This window comes from Panthera uncia (genome assembly GCF_023721935.1).
Source record: "Panthera uncia isolate 11264 chromosome B3 unlocalized genomic scaffold, Puncia_PCG_1.0 HiC_scaffold_1, whole genome shotgun sequence".
Lineage (NCBI taxonomy): Eukaryota > Metazoa > Chordata > Mammalia > Carnivora > Felidae > Panthera > Panthera uncia.
In genome coordinates this window covers 75272712-75290573 of record NW_026057582.1, presented here as the reverse complement: position 1 = coordinate 75290573, position 17862 = coordinate 75272712, and the positions used below count along the sequence as shown (strand labels likewise).

The 17862-nt window shown below is 35.7% G+C and overlaps 1 protein-coding gene across 1 annotated transcript; it reads left to right on the top strand.

Annotated features, from left to right (window-relative positions):
• The first annotated feature begins 235 nt into the window (after window positions 1–235).
• Window positions 236–1171, top strand: LOC125909776 (olfactory receptor 4F6-like). Its single transcript, XM_049613240.1, has one exon. It carries the CDS (start codon window positions 236–238, stop codon window positions 1169–1171), a length of 936 nt encoding a protein of 311 aa, XP_049469197.1.
• Window positions 1172–17862: the final 16691 nt, after the last annotated feature.

Genomic DNA, 17862 nt, shown 5'->3' with positions numbered 1-17862 from the left:
AAAACTGGACATATGGTAGCTTTCAATAGGAATATTAGTTATACTATGTGTGTATATTAGCTGAACAGATAAATTAACATGATATTTTAAAAACACCTGTTGCCTGTTACTAAAGATTTCTTCTTAAAACCAGATTTAATGAAAGCTTAAATCTGTGTTTTAAAATAATAATTTTTGGTAAATTCCTTACTTATTGTTTTGTTTTTGCTCTTTTAGGTATCACCAGGTAAAGCCAATGTTTGAAACAAATTACTCTGAAGTGTCTCAATTTGTGTTGCTGGGACTTTCTACCTATAGACCAGTGCAGCATTTTCTCCTTGCTTTCTCTACCGTGTTTTATGTAACAATTGTTCTGGGAAACCTTTTTGTTGTGTTTACAGTGACTTTTGACCCATACTTACATTCCTCCATGTACTTCCTTTTAGCCAATCTCTCATTTATTGATTTGTGCCTTTCTACCTTAACAGTTCCTAAGATGGTTCATAACCTATGCTCTGGGTACAAAACCATATCCTTTCAGGGCTGTGTCATCCAAATATTTGCCCTTCATGTCCTGGGTGGATCTGAGATGGTCCTGCTCATCGCCATGGCCTTGGACAGATATGTGGCCATATGCAAGCCCCTCCACTACCTGACTATCATGAGCCCACAGATGTGCATTTTGCTTCTGTCCGGTGCTTGGGTTATTGGCCTCATTCATGCAGTGGTCCAGGTAGCTTTTGTTGTTCATTTGCCTTTTTGTGGTCCTAATGAGATAGATAGCTTTTACTGTGACCTTCCTTGGTTTATCAAACTTGCCTGCACAGACACCTACAGAATGGAATTCATGGTTACTGCCAACAGTGGGTTCATTTCCATGGGCACCTTCTTCTTATTGCTCATGTCCTATATCTTCATCCTGGTCACTGTATGGAAACGTTCCTCAGGTGGTTTGTCTAAAGCCTTTTCTACTCTGTCAGCTCACATCACTGTGGTGGTTTTGTTCTTCGGACCATGCATCTTTGTTTATGTGTGGCCATTTCCCACAGTGCCAGTGGATAAGTTTCTTGCCATTTTGGACTTTATGATCACACCCATTCTGAATCCCATTATCTACACATTGAGGAACAAGGACATGAAGATGGCAATGAAAAGACTGAGTAGTCAATTCCTGAGTTTGAGAATGATCTAAATAGCTCATGGGAAAACAAGTGGTGCCTTCTGCAAGCAATACTGTATGGATAAGTGTTGAAGGGTTATATACTATCTTAAGACAATTTATTTTTCAGTAGAACAAAAATCTCAGATAGTTTATTCCATGTTAATGGTCAGTGGTGTGATTATATGCATATTTATTTATCTAAGACCATTTTGCCTATTTTAAAATGTTAAAATACCGAAAACCTGCATTTTGTGTGGCTCATGAATTTGAAGTCACTGTGCTGTATTTGCAGAGCAATGGTGTAAACAAAGTTTTCTGTGTTACTGGATTGGAATATATTCTCATGTAGACAGAATGATTGATTCTTACAACTTTTTTTTTTTTTTTGGGTGAACAAAGCATTTAAGTTGGTTCAGGTGTGCTGCTACTTTTTTCTTTTCTTTGTTACTTAGGTTAACGGATATACTCCATTACATGAATATAATTTTTGTCATAGATTATATATTGTCTGATATTCACATAAGCAGAAAACAACAAAGTGGGCAAAAAACAACAACAACAAAAAACAGTCAAACAGCTCTTAGTATTTGCAATCATATTAAGATCTGGTTTCCAAGTGGGCAAAGTTATAACTTCTTCCTCTCAACTCTGCTTTTAACTATTCCCTTTAAATGTGTACTGGTGTTAGAAAGATGTGAATTAAGAAATAACATACATTAAAGAGAATAGAACTAGGATGGGGTTTAGAAAACGTTAAAGACAAGGAACTCCTATGTAGTATTGCTACATATCTTTATGTAGCCTGGATACAATGCAATACTGAATACCACTCCATGCTCAAGCATTATGTCTGTGCTGTTTAGACTTACAGGCCTGACAGTTCACCACCCCACGAAGCAAAATGATGTGTTTTGAAAATGCTTACGTGTTGAAATTTTATTGTTTCATTTGTTTTTAAAGTTTATTTATTTTGAAAGAGAGAAAAGGAGGAGCAGAGAGGGAGGGAGAGACAGAATCCCAAGCAGGCTCTGCATTGTTAGCACAGAGCCTGATCCTGCAGATAATGAGATCCTGACCTGAGTGGAAATCAAGAGTGGGATGCTTAATTGACTGAGCCACCCAGGCACCCCTGACATTTTATACTGATATTGAGATGGAATTTGCTTCCTTATGTATTTCATATTGTATTTATTTGTAATCTAGAATTGTGCCTAATGAAATATCTTCCGTAATGTCTCCTCCTTTTATGTCTGAAAATAAAAATGGCAATATAATATCTTCTACCGTTAAGATAAACATTCCTTCTGAGGCTACACATCTTAAGTCTTTTTAAGCAAAATTCCTCATTTAGAAATTTTCATGAGGGGTATGTATGTATGTATGTATGTATGTATTTATGAGGCAGCCTGAAATGTCTACTTAATTTTCTGTTAAAATTTATTTCTTTTGGAATCTGGGCATAAGCTGATACTGATTCTAGCCACAAAACAGAGAAATTATATGATAATATTCTATCATAAATGAAATGTCATTAAACCTGTAACACAAGATATATAAGAACATTTGGATCAGAAATTCAAAATCTCTCTGGGGCGCCTGGGTGGCTCAGTCGGTTAGGCGGCCGACTTCGGCTCAGGTCATGATCTCGCGGTCCGGAGTTCGAGCCCCGTGTCGGGCTCTGTGCTGACAGCTCAGAGCCTGGAGCCTGTTTCAGATTCTGTGTCTCCCTCTCTCTGACCCTCCCCCGTTCATGCTCTGTCTCTCTCTGTCTCAAAAATAAATAAACGTTAAAAAAAAATTAAAAAAAAAAAGAAATTCAAAATCTCTAACTGAAAATGAATAATTTGGAAATAAAAAGTAAGAGCCAACTTATACTCAGAACAAAATTTGAACAAGACAAAATCATTTCAGAAATGAGAAATAAACTACTAGGTACTCAAAAGAGACCAGAATGGCCAAAATTACAATGAAGGATACAGGAAACAAAGATGAAAAGAACCAAGAAAATAAAACCCAGTTAAAGACAAAAGTAAAAAATTTTCAGAGAGAAAGTTGTATAGAAGTAGGCAAATGATATTCAATGTTTGTATAATTTGAAAATGAGACAATATAATAGAATTAACATTTCATACTGTTATTAATGTGTCAGAAATAAAAGACCGGAATCTGTATAATGAAATACCTTATAGTCATCTTGGGAAATCTGATCCAAGATGGTCAATTTCAAGATGTATACTAATAAAATTATTGCTATTTAAAGTATTGTATCTTCTGAGCCTCCTTTCAAAGTAACTGAAGTAACCTAAATAGGACAGAAAATCAGGTTGGCGGCAATGTATGGTTGTCCTTAAGGTATAGTTAGTCCATCCTTCAAATCTATCAGTATTAAAGAAAAATGATGTTAAGAAAGTAACATTTTGTACAATGTTGGATGTATAGCAAAACAACAAAATAGGACAGATTTATTGACAGTCGTTGATAAACAGTGTTCAATCTAAGACAGGTCAAGTGGGAAACACAATAATTGAAAATTAAAATTATCAGAAATATGATCACACTAAGCTAGATGTTTTGGGTCTGTGGATATATATCAGATTTTTTAACCCAATTATAATGAATACACTTTTCAGGTGTACATGTAACATGTAACTGGATACACCAGTGAATGGTTATTTAATGTCTAGTTCCTTCACCAAGGAGTATACTTCCTGAAGGCAGGTGAAAGTTTTATGCCAGAACTTGACACAGTATCTGGTGTTTATTGGGTATTTTCAGTAGGTGGTCAGGGATGGAATGAATGAATTCTTAAAAGCACCTTGTTCCTGGTAATGAAGATTGTTTCCAAATGCCCACATTTGGAAACCAATTGAGATCTTCTTTCAACATTTCTAACATAATATATTTCAGTTTTTTTTTCTTTCATGTGAACATCCATGAACAGAGGAAATTAATTTGTGGTGAGTGAATTTACATTCCTGACCTTTTATAACTTTTGGCCAATGCAACACTTCCTATTTTTCATTTCCTAAAACATGTTCATCACCCAAAAATAAACCCCATACCAGTTAGTAGTCAGTCCCAATTCCCTTCTCATCGCATTTCCCGGCAACCATGAATCCACTTTTTGTCTCTATGGATATGACTATTTTGGACATTTCATATAAATGGAATTTTATGTGTTTGTGTGTGTGTCTGGCTTCCTTCACTGGGCATAATGTTCTGAAGGTTCATCTATATTGTAGCATGTATCAGAATTTCATTCATTTCAATGGCTGAATAATATTCCATTGTATGACCATACCACACTTTGCTTTTCCACTCATATGTTGACAAATATTTGGATTGTCTCTACCTTTTGGCTATTGTGAGTACTGTTCTACAAACATTTGTGCTATTTTTTTGTTTGCTTGTTTGAACACCTGTTTTCAATTATTTTGAGTGGAATTGCTGTCATATAGTAACTTTATGTTTAGCATTTTGAAGAACTGTTAAACTTTTCCACAGTGGCTGCACCATTTCACAATCACATCAGCAGTGTCTGAACACCCTAATTTCCCCATATCCTCAGCAACACTTGTTATTTTATTTTATTATTTTTTATTATGGCCAATCTAATGCATATGAAGTAGGATCACATTGTGGTTTTGATTTGCATTCCTCTAGGTGTTGAGCACCTTTTCATGTGGTTCCTTGTTAGCCACTTGTTCATCTTCTTGAGAGAAATGTCATCTCATATCTTTTGTCGTTTGTGTTTTTTTTCCCTTGTGATACATTTATTTCCCAAGCTTCTTTTTTTTTTTTAATTTACGTCCAAATTAGTTTTGTCTCTTGTGTTTTTATTATTGAGTTTTAAGAGTTCTTTATATTTAGACCTGTATTAGCTTTCTAGGGCTGTCATAACAAATTAACAGTCTTGGTGGTTTAAAACAGAAATTTGGTCTCTGCAATTTTGGAGGCTAGAAATCTGAAATCAATCTGTTGGCAGGGCTATGTTTCCTCCAAGGCTCCAGGGAAGAATCCTTCCTTGCCACTTCCAGCTCTGGTTGCTCCAGATGTTCCTTGGCTTGTGACTGTAAGAGTTCATCCTCTACCTCTGTCTTCACACGGTCTTATCCTCTGTATTCTTGTCTTTTCCGCTTTGTCTTTTATTAGGACAGTTGTTAATTAGATTTAGAGCCAGCCCAGGTTCTCCAAATTAATGTCATCTCGGCACCCTTATTACATTTGCAAAGACCTTTTTTTTCCCCAAGGAAGGTCACATCAACAGTTTCAGGAATTGTGATATGGCATATAGACCTATCTCTTTGAGGGCCACCACTCCACTGGCTACAAGACCCTCATCAGAGGGTCTTACAACTACTTTCTCTCATCTGCAGGTTTTATTTTCACTTTCTTGAGTGGAGTCTTTGACACAAATATTTTTAGTTTGGATGAAGTCCAGTATACCTATTTTTTTCTTTTGTTGATTGTGCTTTGGGTGTCCTTGTAAAGAAACCATCGCCTACAATAAACAAACAGCAAATAATAAATATACTATGAATTTCTAGGATTGTATCATCTGTGGTTTTTGTTTTGTTTTCCATTCATGGCCTGGAGAAGCTGAGATGATAATGAGGAGCGTGGTTTTGAGGTGTGTCTGCAGACAGAAACCACATTATGCAGGGCCTTTAGGTGTTGAAAAACATCACAGTTTGAACTTTATCCTAACAATAAATGGATGGCCTTTGGGAGCTTTCATAGTATGTATGTTTGCTTTGTGAAAGACACTGTTAAGCGTTTTATGTAAGTTATGCATTTTATCCTTAACATGCTATGAGAATGTAGTGCTATTTTACAGAAACTGGTTTAGAGAAATTAGGCTTCTTCTCAAAACTCCTACACTGACCCCCTTTCATAGGTGTGAGTTTCCAGTGTGTGGGGTCCTCTAAGCTTCTGAATTTTAATAATGCCAAACTCTCCCCTTTATTCCTCCAGTCCTGAAGCTGGTATTTTTTTTTTCCTTCAGCTGCTTTTAAAATGATCCCTTAGTGCTTTAAAAAGTCTATTTTTAGTTCTTCAATACCTAGGTAACCATCTTTAAATGATATTTTTTTATTAAAAGAACAAGTATGTCTTTTTTTGGTGTGTTCTAATTTTATTTTATTTTATTTATTTTTTTTTTTTTTAATTTTTTAACGTTTATTCATTTTTGAGACAGAGAGAGACAGAGTGTGAATGGGGGAAGGTCAGAGAGAGGGAGATACAGAATCCGAAACAGGCTCCAGGCTCTGAGCTGTCAGCACAGAGCCCGACGCGGGGCTCGAACCCATGGACCGCGAGATCGTGACCCGAGCCGAAGTCGGACACCCAACCGACCGAGCCACCCAGGTGCCCCATCTAATTTTAAATGTGTAACAAAATTGGTCCCAGGAAGCAGCTCCTTAAATATGGGGATTGGGAATTGGCTTGGTCTTGGCCTTGGGAATGAACACAGCCTGAGATCCTTGCCCGTGGGAAATGGCATGCTAGTGATCCATTACCAGCAGGCAGTGGCATTGTAGATAATTGTGTTGATTGCATTGAAGGCTAACTGAAGCAAGTGGCTATTGTACTTGACCATTTTGCTACTAATGATGATTATAACGAGTGTGGTGAGTGATGGATTCTTCTGAATACTTATAGAAAGAAATGACAAACTCAGATTTTTAAAAGTTCATTTCAGGTTGTAGTCTGAGAACCAGAAAAACATTATGGCAGCTCTTAAATATCTTACTTCTGTACATATAGATATGATCCTGCTGAAGTTGGCCACAAAATTTATTTTTGTAGTTTGCAGAATAACAATATAGTTTGTGAAATTTAGGGCATTATTTAGGAAGAAGTGGAAACATTTAGAATTAAACATGTAGGGGCATCTGGGTGGCTCAGTTGGTTAAGTGTCCAACTACGACTCGGGTCATGATCTCCTGGTTGGTTCATGAGTTTGAGCTTCCCTTTGGGCTGTCAGCATGGAGCCCTCTTCAGATCTTCTGATCCCCTCTCTCTTTGCCCTTCTCCTACTCATGCTCTCTCTCAAAAATAAATAAACATTAAAAAAAAATGTAGGGGCACCTGGATGGTTCAGTTGGTTAAGCATCTGGCTTCAGCTCATGTCATGATCTCATGGTTTGTGGGTTCAAGCCCTGCATCAGGCTCTGTGCTATAGTTTGGAGCCTGGAGCCTGCTTGGGAGTCTGTGTCTCCCTCTCTCTCTGCCCCTCCCCTCCGCCCACACTCTGTCTCTCTCTCAAAAATAAATAAACATTAAAAAAATTTAAAAAAAGTGTAAACATTCTTACAAACTTCCAATTATTTCCCTCTTTTGTTCATTAAAATATGCAACATAAAGCGGTAAAGTGTCCAAAGCTTATTGGAGGCAATCTTAGTGACCAGCCAACTATGTTATTTAAGTAAAATACATGGTACTATCTTTAAAAAAAAAACCAAAAAACTACCTCTTACATCCTAGTTAACAAGCGTATTTTTAGCAACCCTATAGGATATACAGATGCAAAAGAAGTTTCAGACATGCTGCTTGCTTTACAGTAGCTTAGCAACTTTTTAACCTTTTACTTCTGGCTTTATCCAAGAGGGGTTATTCAATTTTAAGAATCTCTACAAGAGGCATTAGCACATTCTATTAAAGCATGTTTGAAATTCTTAGCTGTAATTCAGAGAATTTTCACAAGAAATGTAATAATAACTTTGGGAATAGTAAACTTGAAAAAACAGGGAAAGGAGACAAATTGAGTTACTCTTTTAGGAGTATTAAAATATAGCAACACATTTTCCATGCCCTTCTGGATTCAGTGTTCATCCACTAAGATTTTTTTAAATAATAATTTTTCTAAAACTGTGAGAATCTTATCATTTATGTTTTTTCAAGGAGAGACTTGGACTCAGCGAATTTAATCATTGCCTAAGATACCCTCTTGGTGAGATGTTCAGGAAGAAAGTCCAAGTTCCTTCTGCTAGCTTAAGGTGCTTTCCTTTTCTCTCAGGTTCTGAGTTTTATCTTATTTCTGTAGTAGTTGAGTTTTATATCACTTCTCACCGGATATATATCCGTTTTTACTTCTATCTCTATGTTAAAAGTTGTTTTAAGATAAAATACTCTATCTGATGTGAAAAACTTTATCTTCTTAAATGGAAAAATCCACTTGAGTCAAGATAGCTGGAATTTGCTAATATCCAGTAGCCATCAAAAAATGGAGATCTTCCAAAAGCTGACCTGAGAACATCTCTGTGGTTCTGCATGATGATGATATGTACACCTTTGTCAAAGAGACCATAGAAGCTCCCATAGAAAGCTCCTCTGATGGGAGGAGAAAAACTATATTACCTTCTTTAAAGGTCAGAAGTTAAACAAGCCACACTCAACTCGAAGCAAGTGGACATGGGTAATGCAGATACATACAGATATTTTAAAAATTACTTTAAGAAGAGAGTTACAGAGAACATGAGATAACTTACTAAACACAAATTTTCTCTAAGACCAGATTGCTATTTCCTCTTCTCTTCTGATTTATGCTTGAGACGACATCCGCAGTTGGGTGGAGACAGTATCTGTAGAAGTACTTTCCCTCAGGCTGACACATATTCACCACTAGAAGGAATCCTTTGGGTGAAATTCTCCTATTCTGTATTCTGGGAAGAAGAAGAATCATGAAAATAATTTACATTGGACATCTCTTGGGGACTTCTTTGTCAAGAAAAACTTTTTCATATTCTAGAAATCAGAACAAGGAGACAAGACAAATTACTCTTTAAGCAGCTATGCATTAAACATTAGTGAAGTTTTAAAGTATTTTTCATTTAACATATAAGTACTCAGGACATGTCTTTGGCAATATTAATCTCTAACTAGATTTATATCATCAAATTCAATTAAGGTTTTACTTCCAGTTGCAAGAAGAGTCATATCCTGACGGGTATGATACATAACCAACATCATAGGTGACCTCATGATGAGAAGCTCTCTGTACCCACCTGCCCAATCTTAAAGTTAATACAGAGGCCTTAAGTGGATTCAGCCATGTATAGTGTCCTGACAGTCTCAACACCACATCACTCTCTCAAGGCTGTATCCTTGGGGCAGCTTCTGGGAGGGAGGAAGGTATGTGGAATGCACATTCCAAGTACAGGGGAGGTGGGGGGAGCCTCCCATTGCCCAGTTCTAACTCATGGGTCAACTGGTGGTCATGTCCTCTCGATGACCTCCCCTTCCAATTCTCTGATTATATTTTTAAAAATTATTTCCCCTTGCAGCTCTATCAGTTTTTGTTGCATATATTTTAAAACTCTGTTATTTGGGACATAAATAATTAAAATTGTTACTACCTCCTGATTAATTGATTTCTTTCTTAGTATGAAATAACATTCTTTATCCCTGGTAATATTCTTTGCTCTGAAATATACTTTGATACTAAAATAGCCACTGATGATTTCTTTTGATTTGTGTTCATATGGTAAATATATATCTCATCCTTTTATTTAAATTTTTAAATGGACTTTTTCTTTAGAGTAGTTTAAGATTTACAGCAAGATTGAGTGGGATGTACAGAATTCCCATATACCTCCTGTACTCCCACATACACAACCACCTCCACAGTCAACATTTGATATTACAGTGGAACATTCCTTACAATTAGTAAATCAACACTGACACATCACTATCGCTCAAAGTCCATAGTTTACATTAGGGTTCACTTTTGGTGTTGTACATTCTGTAGGTTTTGGAAAATGTATAATGACATGTATTGACCATTGTAGTATCATACAGAATAGTTTTACCTCCCTAAAATCATCTGTGCTCTGCTTACTTACTTTTCCCTCTTTCCTAACCCCTGGAAACTACAAATTTTACTGATTCCATAGTTTTGCATCTTCCAGAATGGCATATACTTGGAATCATACAAAATATACCCTTTTCACATTGGCTTTTTTTTTTTAGTAATATGCATGTAAGTTCTTCTGTGTCTTTTTGTGGCTGGATAGTTTATTTACTTTTAGCACTGAGTAATATATCATTGTCTGGATGTAATACAGTTTATATATCCATTCACTGTATGAGGCAGATCTTGGTTGATTCCAAGTTTGGGAAATTTTGAAAAAAACCTCCGTGAACTTCAGTATGCAGGGTTTTGTTCCAATGCATTTGGGTAAATAGCAACCAGCACAGCTGGATTGAATTTGGTAAGAGTTTGTTTAGTTTTGTAAGAAATTGCCAAATTGTCTTCCAAAGTGTCTGTACTGCTTTCCATTCCCAATCAGGATTGGAGTTCCTGTTGCTCCATATGCTTGCCAGCGCTTGATGTTGTCAGTGTAGGTAGTAAGTAAGCCTAATAAGTGTATTGTGGATCTTGTTTTCATTTTTAGTTCTCTAATGATACATGATGCTGAACATCATTCACATGCTTATTCGCCATCTGTATATTTCTTTAGTGAGATGTTTGATCAGGTCTTTTGCTTATTTTTTAACCAAATTGTTTTCTTATTGTTGTGTTTAAAGAAATCTTTGAGTATACTGGATAATATTCCTCTCTCAGATATATCTTTTGCAAATATTTTCTCCAAGTCTGGCTTGTTTTCTCATTCCCTTGGCATTGTCTTTGGCAGAGAAATAGTCTAAATTTCCATGCAATCCAGACTGTCAGTTACATCTTTCGTGGACTGTGCCCTTGGTGTTGTATCTAAAAGATAATTGCCACATAAAAGGTCATCTAGATTTTGTCCTATGTTATCTTCTAGGAGATTTATTTTTTTGCACTTCACAGATCTGTGATCTATTTTGAGTCAAATTCTGTGAAATGTGTAAGGTCTGTGTAGATTATTATTATTTGGTTTTTTTTTTTTGCATGTTGATGTCCAGTTACTCAAGTGTTATTTGTTGAAAAAACTATCTTTGCTCCATTTCATTGCCTCTGCTCCTTTCAAAGATCTGTTGCCTAAATGTATGTGGGTCTATTTCTGGATTGTATATTTCATTCCACTGATATTTGTCAATACCATATTGTCTTGGTTACTGTAGCTGTATAGTAAGTCCTGAAATTGAGTAGTGTCAGTCCTCTGACTTTGTCCTTCTCCTTTTCTTTACATGTTTAACCAATCTGTCTTTATATTTAAAGTGGGTTTCTATGCTGTAGTATATCATTGAGTCTATATTGATGGAAGATTGGTTTATAGTTTTTTTGTTTGTTTGTTTTTATTTTGTGCTCTTTTTGTCTGGGTTTGGTATCTGGGTAAAACTGCCCACATAGAGTGAGTGGGCGTTCCTCCATTTTCTGGAAGAGTTTTTGGAGAATATGTCTTATTTCTTCTTTAAAAATTTGGAGAATTTATCAGTGAAGCCATCAGGGCCTGGAGTTTTCCTTTGAAAAGTTTTAAAATTATGAACAAAATGCCTTTATTTTTTATATGTCTCTATAGATTTTCTATTTCTTATCGTGTCTTTTAGGCATTTGTTCATTTCATATAACTTATGTAATTTGTTGGCATATAGTTTTCCATACTATTCCTTTAAAATAGTTTTTATTTTTTTTTAGGGTCCCTAGTGGTGTTTCTTCTGTGACCTTGATTGTTTCAAACAATAGGCCTTGGACATAGATTTTCTGCATTTGTCTCCAAATGAAGTCCCCTCCCTCAGGCGGGGCTTCCAGACCCCTCTTGTTTACAATGTTCACCCTGGGCATCTCTCCATATCATGAGGCCAGAGCCAAGAGGGGAAATGGGAGCCACTAGATATTAAGGCCACAGCATTTGCTTACTTTGTGTCTCTGTGTTATATGTTGGTAATTCTTACAGTATTTAAACTTTTATATATTTGTTAGGGTTATCTGAGATCATTGATCTTTGTTGCTTTCATTGTAATTTTTTGGGGTATATGAACCATACCCATATAAGATGGCAAATTTAATTGGTAAATGTTTGTGTTGACTGCTCCAACAACTGTTCCCCCATCTCTCTCCATCTCCACAGGGCTACCTATTCCCAGAGACAAACAACATTGATATTAGGCCAGTTAACAATCCTACAGTGGCCTTTAGGTGTCCAAGTGAAAAGAAGAGTCACACATCTCACCTCAAATTAAAAGCTAGAAATGATTAAGCTTAATGAGGAAGGCATGTTGAAAACTCAGACAGGCCAAAAACTAGGCCCCTTGTGCCAAACAGCCAAGTTGTGAATGCAAAGAAAAAGTTTTTGAAGGAAATTAGAGGTGCTATTCCCAACAACACATGAAATAGTAAGAATGCAAAACAGCATTTTTGGTGGTAGGCAGAAAGTTCTCGTAGTTTTGGATAGAAGATCCAACCAGTCTCAGCATTCCCTTAAGCCAAAGCCTAAGCTAGCACAAGGCCCTAACGCTCTTCAATTCTAGAAAGGCTGAGAGAGGTGAGGAAGCTGCAGGAGAAAAGTTTGAAGTTAGCAGAAGTTGGTTCATGAAGTTTAAAGCAAGAAACTATCTCTAAAACATAAAAGTGCAAGGTGAAGCTGAGAGTACTGATGCAGAAACTGCAGAAAGTTATCCAGAAGGTCTAGCTAAGACAGCTGATGAAGGTGGCTACACTAAACAACAGAATTTCAATGTAAATGAAACAATCTTATATCTAAAGAAGGTGTCATCTAGGACTTTGACAGCTATAAAGGGAGAGTCAGTGCCTGGCTTCAAAGCTTCACAGACAGGCAGACTTTCTTTTCAGGGGCTAATGCAGTTGGTGACTTTACGTAGAAGCCAATGCTCAGTTACCATTCTGAAAATCCTAGGGCCCTTAAGAATTATGCCAAATCTTCTCTGCTTTGCTCTATAATTTCAACAACAAATCCCGGTAACAGCAAATCTGTTTACAACATTATTTACTGAATACTTTAAGCTCACTTTGAGACAACTCCTTAGAAAAAAAAAGATTCCTTTCAAAATAATACTATTCATTGACAACGTACCTGGTCACACAAGAGCTCTGGTGGAGATGTACAATGAGAATAATGTTGTTTTCCTGCCTGGCAATGCAACATCCATTCTGTAGCCTGGGGATCAAGGAGTAATTTCAATTTTCAAGTCTTATTATTTAAGAAATACATTTTATAAGGCTATAACTGCCACAGATAGTGATTCCTCTGATGGACTTAGGAGAAGTTGATTGAAAACCTTCTGGAAAGAATTCACCTTTCTAAATGCCATTAAGAACATTTTTGATTCATGAAAAGGTCAATATAGCAACATGAACAAGAGTTTGAGAGAAGTGTCAACTCTCATGGATAAATCTGAGGAGTCCAAGACTTCAGTGGGGGAAGTAACTATAGATAAAGAGCAAAATAACTAGAATTGTAAGTGGAGCCTGACAGTGTTACTGAATTGCAACAATCTCACAATAAAACTTTAACATGAGGCTTTGCTTCTTATAGATTAGCAAAGAGGATCTATTCTTGGTAAAGATACTGTGAAGATTGTGGAAATGACAACAAAGGATTTAGAATGTTACATAAACTTAATTGATAAAGCAGCAGAGCTGGGGAGGATTGACTTCAATTTTGAAAGTAGTTTTACTGTTGGTAATATGCTATCGAAACGCATTGCATGCTTCAGAGAAATCATTTGTGAAAGGAAAAATCAACCAATGTGGAAAACTTCACTGTTGCATTTTTTTTTTTTTAAGAAATAAAATTGCCTCACCCATCCCAACCATCAGCAACCACCACCCTGGTCAGTCAGCAGCCATCCACATGGAGGCAAGACCCTCCATCAGCACAAAGATTACAACTTGCTGAAAGCTCAGATGCTGGTTAGCAATTTTTAGCAAAAGGTTTTTTTCACCTAAGGTATATACATTATTTTCTTTACATGTAATGGATGCTATTACACACTGAACAGACTACAGTATATTGTAAACATAACTTTTATAGGCATTGGGAAGCCAAAATATTCATGTGACTCACTTTATTGCAATGTTTGTTTTATTGTGATGGTCTGCACCATCTCTCAATGTCTCCAAGGCATGCTTTTATGTGTTCTGTAGTGTATTATTTTTAAATGCAGGAGCTTAAACTTTATTTCTGAATTCATAGTTTTAGATGGAACTAACACCTGTCAGCTTTCAAGATTCCTCAGTGCTCGAAGACTTCTCCAGTCCCAGTAATTGTTCCCTCCCTGCCTCCCCCAAGCACTCCCAACTATAAACATTATGTTGCTCTTTTATTGACTCTCATTCTTTTCCTCATTCCTCAAATGGTAAGGTCCAATTTGTTGTTTTCTTTACTTTGACCTAGTCAGTCTTCCCAGAGCCCCCTTTCCTTTCTTTGTTTTCTAGCTCAATATACAACGAAAAGAAAGTGGGTGATGAATTTTTGCTCTTCCCACTGAGGATAGGAATTGGACAGGGCTGCTGAGCACATCATACAGAAAAGGGAGCCCAGGCTCAGAGAAGTAGAGGTAATTATGGGTGAGGTCACTGGAATTAAGCTGATCCCAGGTGATCTCATTTTGGTTGTTTATGCAGGTTCTAAGAGTAGTTCAGGGTAGGTCTGTATTGTATAGCATAGTATTATACTTTCTAAACTCTTTGTTCTTTCTAGCTGCACAGGAACAGTTCCAAGATCAGCAATACATCTCCTATAATTTCTTTATTGGAGCTGGTGTAGTCTAAACAACCACATCAAAAGAAAACCCTAAATAAAGCTATCTGTTTAGGTACAAAAATGCTTAAATTTTCTTAAATTAGCATGGGTTATTGATAGCTGGCTATAAGTTTTAATAGCTTAATTTAGAAGCAGCCTCACTCTCTTTGAAAAGGCTTGTAAAAAAGATAGATTCAGGAAATTTAACTCCATATCAAGAAGAGATACATGGACCTACATAAATGAATCCTCTTGACTTTATCGCTCTTTTGCTTTGTCCTTAATGCCTACATAAAATTCTCAGTGGATCTTTTCCTAACAAGTTGAGTCATAATTAATGCTTCTCATCTCTGTGCCCTCATGGTACCTAGTGATATAATTATTTGTATATATATAGAAATATATATCTTTCTTCAAAGACTATAAATTTTTAAAATTTATTTATTGTCATGTTAGCTCCTAGCATGCTGCCTGGCAAAAAAATCTTTCCTCAACGACAAATGCAGTCATTTATTGAGATTCTGCTATTTGCCATATTATGTTTTTAGGAAATTCATGTAAATTATCTCTCTTAATTCTCATAGCTCTGAGTTAAATTTTCTTTCTAGCTCATCCAGAATCTCCGACACATCGTTCCAAACCTGAGTGTGCTTTTCACTACTGATTATAACAAACTCAGCTAACATTTGCTATTTTGTGTGAGTTTTAACAGGCAAATGGTTTGACTTTATTATCTTTGCAACATCTCTTTTGCTTACCAGTTCAGAGACAGTTACAGGCAATGTGTTGAGATGGGAAAATTTCTAGATGGCTGCGAATCTTCTGAATTCATAGTTCTTTTAGAAGGAACAGGTTGATAAGATGTATAAACTCCAACCTAGATTTCTGAATATAGTTTCTATTGGTATCAGGTAGTGTGTACTAGAAAATTCTCAGAATCTTCAGTAGGTGATTCTATTGGGAATTCTGTCTGTTGAGAGAATAATGCTTCACAAAAATGTGTTTTGTGATGGTTTCATCTTTTAGAGCAGTAACAGTTTGAAAGGACAGATGAGGTGAGACCACTAGGGAGATTAGGGATATTTTTAGAGCTGGTGGCTTACTTTCTTCTCTTGTCTTCAGGTGGCTATGCAACCATTAAGTTTTAAAAATTTTTTTGGTTGTAAAATAATCAGATTAAGCAAATGTTGTTGCTTCTGGTGCCAGCAAAATGAATGACTATTACTAGCCTTAGTATCTACATGATTCATTTTCATGTAAAACTCTCCCATGGATAGAGATATGAGATGGATGGAATATAAGTCATGTACTTGCATCTTGGCTGTGAATCTGGTTGAGAAATATAGTTTGTTTTTATTTTATTTTATTTTATTTTATTTTATTTTATTTTATTTTAATTTTATTTTATTTTATTTATTTTATTTTTAAATGACTTTTTAATGTTTATTTGTTTTCGAGAGAGAGAGAAAGAGAGAAAAAGGCAGAGGATTCAAAGAAGGCTCCACTCTGACAGCAGACAGCCCAATGTGGGGCTCAAACTCACAAACCGTAAGATCATGACCTGAACTAACTAAGCCACCCAGGTGCCCCAGGAAATATATCCTTAAAAAAATCCCTTATTGGCAAGGCAGTTACACTAATGGGATTACCAAAATGTGAAGGTGTTCAAAGCTTTTAATAGAAGACACAAAACATAGAATTCTCTACATATAAATCATTTGCAATGAACTCGGATATTAATGCAAAAACATGTCACCTCCTTACCCCAGGGAAGATGTGATCGGATTACTTCCCTAGAATTTAAATGTGGTTCAATCCCTCTCTGTCTAAGTGTGCTACAGTGGGATAGGAGAGATGGGGAGCAAGTTTTCAGTGTTTGTATTTTGAATCAAACCTCACCAGCAGAGAATATGGAATTCATACAGGATGCTGTTATAATGTAACTATGAAAACAAAATAATGACATCCCTGATATATTGGCATCCAGATATTAGTGAATATAGACTGTTTAATTGAGGTCAAACTCTGGTGACACCGATATGAGAAGAAAGTGAATGATCTGAGAAACTAGAGTAAAATTTATGAGAATATCTTGAAGCATATGGTAGCCCTGATCTGACATGAATACTTTAGTCCCAGGCAGATGAGGGCTTGTGAGGGTTGTGTGACAAGCTGCCACAGAACATTTTATTTGTGCTGCTTTTCTTTTCTTTTTTCATTATATTTAGTAGAATATTTGATACACACAGCTGTGATGAAGAATGGGAAAGATCTTTATGACCTGATAGGGAGGTCATGTGACTTGACATTTCTAGGATACAGTGTCAAATGAAATGACCAAAATAATGTCTATGGTACGCAAGCAAAGAGGAAAATAAGGGGGGAAGGAACCATATATCTTCACATTTGTGCAAAATTAAACATAGGAAACAAACCACTAAACAATGAGATTAGTAACTTACAGGCAGTGAGTGCATGAAAATTAAAGAAAGATTGAGGAATTGTTGAAGATTACTTTAAAAAAAGAGACATGGCATTGGAATACAACTTGTCATCCTGGATTGGTCCTGGACCACATACTTTCTTTTCTAAAAGGACATTATTGCCATAATTTGCAAAAAAAGGAATAAGTTTGATAGATTAGATATCCATATCATATTACTATTCATTTCCAAATTTGAAAATTACATTGTTTTAGAAAATACATACTGAAGTAGCTAGAGGTAAAAGAGCATTATGTCTAGAACTTACTCTCAAAATTCAGAAATAAAAATATATGTGTATACATATAATATACATATATCACATATGTATTATATACATATGAATATATACACATATAATTGTATCTCTATACACATATAATTTAATATATGTAAATATCTATTTATATTATATTTACATAGATTTATATATGCAAATATATTTTTTGTATACCTATACTATATACCTTTATATGTACCTATAAAAGCACTGTTAAATATTATTAATATTATAGCAGAAATGAACTTTACTAATTACCTATAATAGGCAAACTTAAAATTATGTTTGCAAGTTGAAAATATGGATGATACTATGGAAAAAATTAAAACC

What these genes read in the sequence shown, in the direction of transcription:
- LOC125909776 (XM_049613240.1), top strand. Translation starts at nt 236, where the DNA reads ATGTTTGAAACAAATTACTCTGAAGTGTCTCAATTTGTGTTGCTGGGA.